This window comes from Musca autumnalis, unplaced genomic scaffold (genome assembly GCF_047663935.1).
Source record: "Musca autumnalis isolate F117 unplaced genomic scaffold, ASM4766393v1 scaffold_3, whole genome shotgun sequence".
NCBI classification, from domain to species: Eukaryota; Metazoa; Arthropoda; class Insecta; order Diptera; family Muscidae; genus Musca; species Musca autumnalis.
Window position 1 is genome coordinate 207,257,772 of NW_027411866.1, and position 11,376 is coordinate 207,269,147.

At 38.3% G+C, this 11,376-nt stretch overlaps 1 protein-coding gene across 1 annotated transcript; it reads right to left on the reverse strand.

Annotated features, from left to right (window-relative positions):
• Nucleotides 1-7,865: 7,865 nt before the first annotated feature.
• On the reverse strand, nucleotides 7,866-9,702 carry LOC141397010 (very long chain fatty acid elongase AAEL008004-like). The gene is made up of 4 exons (XM_073972781.1): nucleotides 9,553-9,702; nucleotides 8,960-9,294; nucleotides 8,775-8,880; nucleotides 7,866-8,248 (listed from the first exon to the last, which is right to left on the reverse strand). Exons 1-4 carry the CDS (start codon nucleotides 9,611-9,613, stop codon nucleotides 7,941-7,943), a joined length of 810 nt encoding a protein of 269 aa, XP_073828882.1. The 5' UTR covers nucleotides 9,614-9,702; the 3' UTR covers nucleotides 7,866-7,940.
• Between the last annotated feature and the right edge of the window lie 1,674 nt (nucleotides 9,703-11,376).

Here is an 11,376-nt window from a genome sequence, read left to right on the forward strand (position 1 = left end):
ATCATGTGTTTGTTAGAACAGCTATATCTCAAGAATAGTTCCTTCCAGGAAAAAAAATAATAGAGGTCAAACTTGTAGATAATATTTCTGTCTACAATATTTACCTTAGTCACTTTTTGATTAGATCAACCGTTATCAAAAAATAAATCCGAAAACCTAAAAACCCTTAAAATTTGACCTTTGACCCCGAATAATTTTTTTTGCACACATGGGATCGATGGGGACTTTTAGGACGTTGCTTCTAATGGCAAACTCTAGCTCTCCACCAAAATTCAGCTCTGTGGGAATTTTTGCTATTTCAATGTCTATTTTGACCGGACTAGTCCGTCTGTTGTAATCACTCTAGTGTCCGCAATAATTGAGATAGAAAATTTCTCACCCCAGTGTCTTTTTTCAATAGGCAGGTCAAGTTCGAATATGGACTATACAGGGCCCACATATAACAGTACCAACAAGGTATTATGAGGATTTTGTCTACATTTTTGACCAAACTAGCTGAAATTTTACATTTGAGATTCTTAATGGACAAGAAACGTTTCCACTAAAAACTGTCAAGATAGGCCCACGTTTTGGTATAGCCCCTATGAAACGGTACATCCCGAATTTTAGCAACATTTTCCTCACAAATAGGCTCAAATTTGGCACTTGGAGCTTCAAGAGATCAAAATACTTCTGCACCAAAAATGGTGAAGATAGGTCCACGTTTTGGCATAGGTCCCATATAAAGTTATCTCCCGATTTAAGGTATTTTGAGGCTTTTAGCTCCATTTTTTCCAATGACCAAAAAGCTTCTCTACTTAAAATTGCCATGATAGGTTCACGTTTTGGTATAGCCCCCTTATAACGGTACCACCTAGCTACATTTTCCTCTTAAATTGACCAACTTGGAACTTGGAGTTTCAAGAGAGCTCCCATATAACGGTACCTCCCGAGTATTTTGAGGCTTTTAGCTACATTTTCTTGCCGAATTAATTGAAATTTTACATTTGAGATTCCCAATGACCAAAAAACGTTTCCATTAAAAATTGCCAATATACGTCCACGTTTTGATATAGCCCCCATATAACGGTACCGTCCGATTTCTAGTATTTTGACGTTTTGTCAGTTATCAAGAAACTTCTCCAACAAAAACAAGTAAGAACAGACTATAGTCGGACGGGGCCGACCATGTGATACCCTATACCACTATCCCTGTGCACTAGCTTTCCGGGCTAGCTGTTATAAGATGTGCATTAGAAATTTTACCAATTTTCACACAAAAGTTTTGATCAATTTAACCCGCTAAATATTATCCGATCATACCGCTACTTCTTGACTTGCACGCTACTTCTTCATCTCAAACCAAAACTACGTTTAAAATTTCGCGCCGATCGGACTATTATTGCGACCTACAGAGCGGCTACAAAATCGAGCAAAAATTTTGTTTTTGGTCCATTTCATCCCTTTAACATTTCACGATCATCGCCAAAAACTAATCAGTTCTATTCTGGTCCAAACCCGACCTCCATACTAAATTTCGTGACAATCGGTCCATAATTGCGGCCTCTAGCTTGATTACAATTTTTAATGGACGGACAGACGGACGGACGGACGGACGGACACACATCGCTAAATCGCTTTATCTCGTCGAGATATGAAGTTTGGTATACCACATTAGGGGTCTACGACGAATATTTCGCGGCGTTACATGAATTTTTGGGAAAACAAACTTATTATACCCTTTTCCACATTGTGGTATAGGGTATAAATATGGACATACATAGGTACACGTTTTATTGTAGCCCCCATATAACGCCCAGCAAAAATCCTCATTACAAACCTCCTTTTCCACCCATTATTTTAACAAGGGCATGTCGCGCGAAATTTCTGGTTATTTTGTAACCACTGAAATAATTAGATACTGAGTAGATTTTGATTACTTATTTCAGTGCTTACAAAATAACCAGATATTTCGCGCGACATGCCCTTGTTAAAATAATGGGTGGGAAAGGAGGTTTGTAATGAGGATTTTTGCTGGGCGGTACTACCCGATTTTCGGTATTTTGAAGCCTTTACCGAAACGAAGTTGCGATGGCCGTACGACCTAACTTACCACTTTTTAACTTGTTTAAAATATATGAGTTGTTGTAAGAGTTATATGAGATTTTTATGAAAATCCATGGAGTATTCTTTGATTTTGGAAAAAAAATTTTAATTTTTTGTATTTTTATGGTTTGTTTATTGGTGTTTGACCCTTTTTATACCCTCCACCATAGTATGGAGGGTATAATTAAATTTGTCATTCCGTTTGTAACACATCGAAACATTCATCGGATACCCTATAAAGAATATATATTCCTAATCAGGGTAAAATTCTAATTCGATATAACCACGTCCGTCCGTTCGTTGAAATCAATAAACAGTTCGCAATTTTTAAGATTTTGTCATTTTTTCATCTCTTTTTTCATCTCTTCATCTCTTACTTAGGGCAAAGTTGCATCTGTTAGCCAATATAATTCTTTTTTTATTTCACTACTGATGTTGTTTGTTGTGTTTACGGTGGTGGCGAGGTAGACCAAGCCTTTTACTACCTCAAAATTATAGGAACCAACTTTAACAGTTGGTCCGATCTCTATGGATGCATTGTGCGTCTACACCATCAACTTGAAATTCTCGCCCTTTACCGCCAGACCCACTTTAACAGATACACTTTCGACTTTTGCAAAGGTATCAGTTACGTCCTTTACCGATCGACCCATGATGTCAATGTCATCGGCATAACCAAGTAACATGTGGTGGCTATTGTTGTATATTGTGCGGCTTCTTTTGGCGTTTGCCTCTCGAATAACCTTTTCTAGCAGGATATTAAAAAAATCACACGAAAGGCTGTCTTCTTGCCTGAGACCTCTTTTGGTACAAAACTCTTCGGAGAGGTTCTTTCCTGTTTTAACTGAAGATTTTGTGTCAGTTAGAGTCATTAAACAAAGCCGAATGAGTTTTGCGGGGGATACATGACATGGCTTGGAATAACTTTGAACGTAGCGGTTTGTCGAAGGCTGCTTTGTAATCGACAAAAATATGGTAGGTGTCGATTTGCATCCCTGACACTATCTTGTAGGCGATAGGAAGAAGCCTTTTGCCCCTATAGTTGGAGCATAAAGTCGTATCTCCTTTCTTATGGACGGGACACTGGATGTTCAGGTTCCAATCGTCGGTTACGCGTTCTTCTTGCCAGATGGCGTGTCGCCTCCGGTTTTGAACAGCTCTGCTCGTAAGCCATCGACTCCTGCTACCTTATTATTCTTGAGCCGGTTTATTGCTGTCTTTATCTTATCTTAACAGGGTGGTACACATTCAATACCAGCATACATTCTGGGATTGGATCTGTGATATTTTCGCCTTCTTCGCTACTGTCGGATACCAACAGTTTGGAAAAATGTTCTTTTCATATCCTGAGTACACTATCTGAATCAGTTACCAAATAACCTTGCTGGTCTCTACAGGAGGATGTGCGTGTACCAAATTAAAGAAAAATTTTCCCCACGCAACAGAATGGAAAGCGAAGAGATCGACAATGTGAACGACTCAAATCTAACCAATGAGAATGGAACAATGGATATTACTATTGTTCCCTCCCCCGGTCAAGCTCAGTCACTACATTTGTCCGACAAGGTCGCAGCTCCAAGCTGCTTAGATGTCGCACGAATCCGACAAACCATTGCTTCTCAGACAGAAAATATCCTCCCGCACAGGTTGTGAAGAAGCCGAAAAGGTCAAAAACCAGACCAAAAAAAAAAACAAAGACAAATGCCTCCCCAAACCCCTCAGTTGCCCCTCTTTCAAAACCCCTAAACAAGGTGATGGAGGTGGGTCAGCTGATGGGCAGGGGGAAGCACGTCAAACGAGATGATGGGTCTGTGGCAGTGTCGACATCTTCAAAGGCTAGAGATCTCTCGGCGACCAAATCAACTGCACCTACAGTGGAGAAGAGGATGAGGTCTTCTGAGAAGCAACCTCCAGCTGCGAAGAAATCAACGCTGTCACAGTCGATCACCTCGTCTATCTCTGCTTCAACTGCGAACAAGGTTGGTGCAGGAGATAGCAGCTGTGGAACCAAAAACTCCGCAGCAGCTGTCACTCACAGAAACCTTGCAAGTGGGTGGGGATCAAGGATAGTGTGAAGAACAACACAGGGAAGTTTCGCTCTTTGGTAGAACTTTCGGACTTCATTCTGGCTCCTGTACATACCGATTTTTTTCACACTCCCGCCTTTCCATTTCTCTCTATTTCTTGCGGAAAAGACGTTTCTCTTCTCTCCTATTCTCCAGATACCTCTCCCGTGCCCTACGCGTTGCTATTGATTGTAGAGTAGCCCTATATGCCGCATTTTTCTCTTCGGTAGCAGCACGATACACCTGGTCATACCATGGATTTCATGGTGGGGGTCCCTGTATCCAAGTATGGATTTTGCGGTTGTTTGCATAGAGTGGGCAATATTTTGCCATTGTGCTGATATGTTATCGGGACGAGGAGTGCTTTGGTTAAGCAATTGGGCTAGTTGAGTGGAATATGCTGTGGCTATCTCTTGTGTTTGCAGATAACCTATGTCCAACTTCCGTCTTGTGTCTGTTGGCACTTTGTTTGCTACGTTTATTGTGGTACGTACCTTTGCTGCAACAAGGTAGTGATCCGAGTCTATGTTTGCACCTCGGAACGATCGTACATCCAACACGCTTGATGCATATCTTCCATCTATCACAACCCGATCAATTTGATTTCTTGTTATTTGATCTGGAGACAGCCAGGTGCCCTTATGAATATCGAGATGCTTAAATCTGGTACTGCTAACTACCATGTTTTTTGCAGCTGCAAAGTCTATCAGCCTCATACCATTGTCAGATGTTTCACTGTGGAGACTGAATTTCCCGGCTGTTGGGCCAACGAAATTCACCTTTCCAATTTTTGGCATTAAAATCGCCTAGAATAATTTTACTGTCATGGGAAGAGCAAGGGGTCATAAGTTTCTTCTAAGCGCTCGTAAAATATATCTTTGGTCTGTTCGTCCTTGTCTGTCTAAAGCTGATGTTGAAGAATTTTGCTTTTAATCGAATTGTAGCGAGTCTTTCATTAACTGGGATGAAACTGAAGACCAGATGTTTTAACATCCGACCAACTACAAATCCGCAAACAAACTCATGCTTTGTGTCATGGCAGCTTTAATACAGTGCGTCACCTTTAGGTGTTGTTGTGACGCCTCTCTCTATCTATCGTATTTCCTGTATGGCAGTAATGTCGACCTTGTACTTTTCAAGTACATCTGCCAATGCCTATACTGCACCTTCTCTATAAAGTGTGCGAACATTCCTGGTGCAGATTCGCAGATTAAACGTTTGCGTGGTTCGTCAATTTTAGAGGGGTTTGTTTTTCTTTTCTTTCGTTTTTTCATAGTAGGCTGCATTTTCTAGGGGACTGTTACTAACCCGACTCCCAAACCCAAGTTTTTAGCGTTCTAATGGGTGAACGCGCGGCATATGTTGGATCGCTACCTTTAATGGGTGTTAAAGGCAGCTCCCCGGTGACACCACGGGGAGTTCAGTGTCCACTTGAGATGAAAGAGAATCCAAGATAAACCCTTGGCTTTGACATGTTAAAGTCGGTCAGGGCCGTTCCTTGGTATCTTTCATCCCCTTATTGAGATCTAAGAACATTTTTCTAGTTGGTTGTTTGCTTCAATTTTAATCGGTTTGATATCTGCAGACTAAAATCCGAGAAAAAACAAGTAAAAAATTATCAGCCGGCTTTGCCGACAGAGATATACCCTCAGCCTGTGCAAATTAAAACACTTTTTTCACAAAAAAAATTATGTATTTAGGGGGTTTCAAAATTTTGGTCGTATGAACCGACAAAAATGTTGATTAAGATTAAAGTTCAAAAATTTTGCGGAAAAGGTACTTAAAGGAATGGGCCGACATAGACCATGGGGGTGCCATAGGGGGTTTTTACACCCTTTGGGCTGTTTTCTCAAGAAGTATGGACTTGCCCCTGAAACAACTTTTACCATCGTAATTGAGGCAGCGAATGTAAGTTGCTTCAACAAAAATCAAAGTGATTTAATAGCAGGTCTTAAAGTGAACTTATCCACAATTTTTGTGGGAGGTACGGGATGGAGTGGACAAATATAGTCCATATTCGAACCTGATCTATATCTGGTAGATAATATGAGAATGTGTAAAGTATGGACCTCCCATCAAGAGTTATCGTGAGCACAATTTTCCGAATATTTTTGAACTTTTGTGGGGTAGGTACCGGAAGGAGTGGACCGATATGGCTTATCTACAAACTTAAACTAAGTTTGGAAACAATATTACGAAGGCCAATTTTTGGCCGGAATCGGTATATCCGCTCGAGAATTATCTTGCGCTTCCACCCATAAACATGGTGTCATAGGGTTTGGTTTTCAACTTTCAGGCTATTTTTTCAGGAAGTATGGACTTGACCGTGAGGAAACTTGTACCTTCGTATAGGGGACAGTGAATACAAGATGCTACAACAAAAACCAAGGCGATTCGAAAGCAGGTCCTAAACTGAACTTTTCCGAAATTTGGTGTGGGTGGTACTCGAAGGAGTTCAGCGATTGAGTCTATATTGGAACCTCATCTAAGTCTGGTAGAAATTTCATAATGTACAAAGTATGGACCAAATCGGTTGCTCCCTTCAAGAGTTATCGTACGCACAAATTTTCCGAACATTTTCGAACTTTTGTGGGGCAGGTACCGGAAGGAGTGGACCGATATAATCCATCTTTGAACTTGAACTAAGTTTGGACAAAACATTACGAAAGCTAAATTTTGGACCGAATCGGAAGATCCGTACGAGAGTTATCTTGCGCTCCAACCACTACACACGGTGTCATAGGGTTTTTTGTAACTTTCAGGCTATTTTCTCAAGAAGTATGGACTTGCCCCTAATGAAACTTACAGCGTCGTATAGAGGACAGCGAATACAACTTGCGTAAACAAACATCAAAGCGATTCGAGACCAGGTCCTAAACTGAACTTATCGGAAATGTTGTATGGGAGGTACCCGAAGGAGTGGACCGATTGAGTCCATATTGGAACCTCATCTAAGTTTGGTAGAAGTTACACGATGTGCAAAGTATGGACCAAATCGGTTATTCCCTACAATAGTTATCGTGCGCACAAGTTTTGCGACAATTTCTGAACATTTGTGGGGGAGGTACCTGAAGGAGTGGACCTATATGGCCCATCTTCGAACTTAAATCGAATCTGGACAAAATATTTCGATACCCAAAATTTGAACCGAATCGATTGATCCGTTCGAGAGTTATCGTGCCCACCAGCCAGCCAGCCAGACAGACGGACAGACAGACGGACGGACATTGCTAGATCTACTCAAAATTGTCTGAAACGGATATCGTACAAACATACTTGGGGTCTAAAACCATTATTTCGATGAGGCACATTTTTGGTCGTATCAAAGTGTAAATACCCTCTTTAGCCTAAAGCCTGAGGGTATAATTATGTATAATGGAAATTTGACCTTCACGATTTTGACATTGAAGATGAGGTTTACTGGATATTATGTGTTCACAATTAATATTCTTTAGGACGAGGGCTACAACTTTGCTTTCGCGAGTAAACCCAAATTCTTAGCCGTTAAGAAGATATGTGCCTGACAAAATGATCTCTATTGACATCAAAGCCTCAGGTTTTTGGGGGGCCCATAATCGCGAAAGATGAAGTGATAGGGAAAAACGCCTGGACACGAGTCTTCTTAGTTTTGGTCTATCACGCAGCGGTGTCAAAATATGGCTAATAATTTTCTTTTCGCATAGTGAAATCCATCGAAACAAAACGAAATAATAAAATGTATAATAATGTTTATTTATTTTTTATTGATAACAATGGAGCCTCTTAGCCAATTACAAAAAGTCTTAAAAATTATATTTTTACTTTCCGAATTTTTTGTATATAAGCATTATAATAAAAATTTCCGAACAATGCAATCATAAAAAAATTCTGTATATAGGCTATCCATAGCCAGAACAAATTAACCGCGCAATTATGGACAAGTAATGGAATTGTAAAATGTATTGCCACTATGACAAATTGTATTAACTGCATACTGGTCAATATTTTTTTCAATGGGGTTAAATCAATCTTCGGCTTGGTGGCAGCAATCAGATAATACGAGTACATAACAACGTGAACAAACGAATTCAATATACCCGCTACTGTTGCATGCGAGGCTGAAAAAAAAACAATAAACAATTAAAACCAATTATTCGAAGCAGAGAAATAAAAACAAAATACATATGAATTAGACAATTTTCAAAGAGAACTATTCTTCTTGATTTTTTTAATTCTTTTGAGAGAAAAAATCATTTGTGAAGCAATATGCGTTGTCGCATAATGATTCAGTAATCGAGTTTCCTGGCCAAGAACCCACTTTTTTATCGTCACCGATTGTTAATGTCTACATGGGATTCGATAGTAAATATATTGATACTGAGGAAACCAAAAACTTAGGTCAAAATGTTGGAAGGTTTGGGTGTGGTGTGCTCCTATAGACGACAATTTCAGAAAATACGTAAATCTTGCAAGTTTCTGGAGAAAGAAATAGCAATTTCTCGAAAACTATAACAGGTATTGTGTTCAATGTTTTTTATTGGGTAGGACTATTGGCTTTAAGAACCGTTTTAATAAAATGGCGTAGCATTTGCTCGAAGTGAGCTATTTTATATGGTGGAGGGTATAAATTCAACAAATACTTACCAAACATTTGCGACAAATATATATAAGTGGCAAGAATCATGCCCGAGTGATGATATAGATGTAAAAAAGTCATTTGGTTATTTTTCTTACGCAAAACGAAAAATAACTGCAAGAATAATGTTATGAATATAATTTGTTACAATTAGCTATGTCTGCATATCAAATTCATTCCATTTTATATTTACCGTATCAAAGAAATCCAAATATTTTGATATATAATACAATACTCCTGGTCGAACTAGCCTCATTGTTGCTGGTCTTCTATCGTGTGGATTGTATGGTTCACACTTTAAACTATAATCCGATCGCATAATGGTGTAGCGGACAATTTCATAACATATAAAAGCGTTTAAAGAGATTTGTACAATGTTGTACAATTGCATAAACTTCTCAACTTTAAAAGGTTTTCTGTTTTCCATGAATTTTTTTCCCACTACCAATATTAAAAATAAATAGAAGAGTATTGAGACAACCATTAGCCATGGACTGCCTAATACAGGATGTGTTGTTATGCGTTCATCTGAAAACAAAGGAAAGGCAACATATATTAAATGTCTGTTCTTCATTAAAAGTTGTCAAGTTTCCATGAAACGTGAAAACTTGGCAACATTAAAAACTATTCCAAAATTTACACAAATTGGAAAAATAATATCAGAAATAATTTTTTTACATAATTTAGTGGTTTCTTTATTTTAGTGGTTTATAACTGATAGCCATGACAATTTTCTCCAAGCATTAAAAAAAACACATCTAAATATCTAACGAACACATCACTTGCCTATTCTTAAAGTTTTAACACCATGTACAATTCCTTGATATAACACCTTTAGTAAGAGCATTTTTATTATTTTGTTTCCTCTTCATGGATTAGAACACTTAGGACGTCTGCTAAATTAATAGCAACAGTGACTAGAATTTATTTAGCTTTAAGATAAAGTTTGCAATGCGACTTTATATATCATGCGTCTCTATCCAATGCTAAACATGTTGTTATTTATTCTAAGATATATAATAATGCAATTGAATCAAATCTTAGTTAACCTACAGTTGGGCGGCTAAATGTTTGCAAATGCTTAAAATGGATATGATTTAATATACATTGATTATTTGGGCAATAAAATATATAAATACTACGTGTTGAGATTTTTCTTGAATTTCTGGCTGTGGAATGCACTGCTTACTTATTTACATAGAAGGTGTTTACTATTATCAAAACATTTTGTTCCATTATCCGAACTAAGAATAGATTTCCAAACGCACGGATATTTTATTTTATTTTTCATTCCTTCGTAGTTTCGGCCTTCCATTGGGGCGAATACACTCAAATGGTTCGTATTCATATGCCTTTCTAGCGGGGAATTCTTTAACCATACTGTTGACAAGACCCAGCCAACACAATCGTTGTAGCTCGAGTCGCTTGAATATATCGATATCGGTCGGCTGATATAGTTGGTGGTTCAAACGACACACAGTAGTTCAGCATCGTTTTATTTTCTTATTCTGTAACGTTTGAACGGATAGAGATATTTTCATTTTTTTTTTTTTTTTTGACAAATAACATAATCCTCTTTTCGGTGAATCAAAAACGGTAAATTCGGTGTAGTAGTTGAAGAGGTATTCAATGTCAAATTAAAGTTTTGAGGTTTTTACTATTTTTCATCAATGTGAGTGTTTTTTGTATTTTTTATTCTTCCTATATATTAGAAATAATCAAGCCCCAGCAAATGAACTATCAAAATACATAATGTTTTTTTTAATTAATAAAAATTGTAAAATTAATAAAAAAAAACAAGTAAAAAGTTGTTATGTTCGGCCGGGCCGAACTTTTTATACCCTCCACCATAAAATAGTCTTAATTAAAATGGAATAATTAGGGCCCTTTCACAATTTTAGGTGCAACAACTTTTCGACAATGGATAGACTCCTACTGCCTCCCACTATTGCTTAAATTACACTGTGAACACAAATGTTGGGGCAGAGATAATTCCTTTTGGAGATGAAAGCCCTTGGTGTGTGTATATTAAAAACCCCGAAGGACAGATGCGCCGTGAGTCGAACTTCCGCGTTATGGCGTGATGAAGTTTTTGCAAGAGACCCTGTAAGCCATCACGAATTAGTATATCTTTTTTTGTTGTTTTTGTAGAGCACTTAAGCAACAGTGAACAAAGATATAACGTTAATTCCTGATGGCCCACAGGGTCTCTAACAAAAATTTCATCACGCCATAACGCGGAAGTTCGACTCACGGCGGATCTGTCCTTCGGGGTTCATAATATACTCATCAAGGCCTTTCTTCCCCAAGACGAATTTTCCGTGCCCCAGACTTTCACCTCCATTTTGTTGCAAAGTGTTATCTAATCTAACCTAAAAAAATTTGTTCAGCGAGGTGAAAGGTTCCACCTACGGGGCTATATCAAAGAGTCAACCTATCTTTAAATTTTTGGTATTGAAATGTTTGATTAATTTTTGGCGGAAAAGTTTTATAGCTGCAGAAAACTTCAAGAATCAAATTTAGGGTAGTTTCATCAAAACAATGTAGACCCTCAAAAATGGACCCATGTTGACGAATTTTAGTGAAGAAATTTCGTGACCACTGAAAATT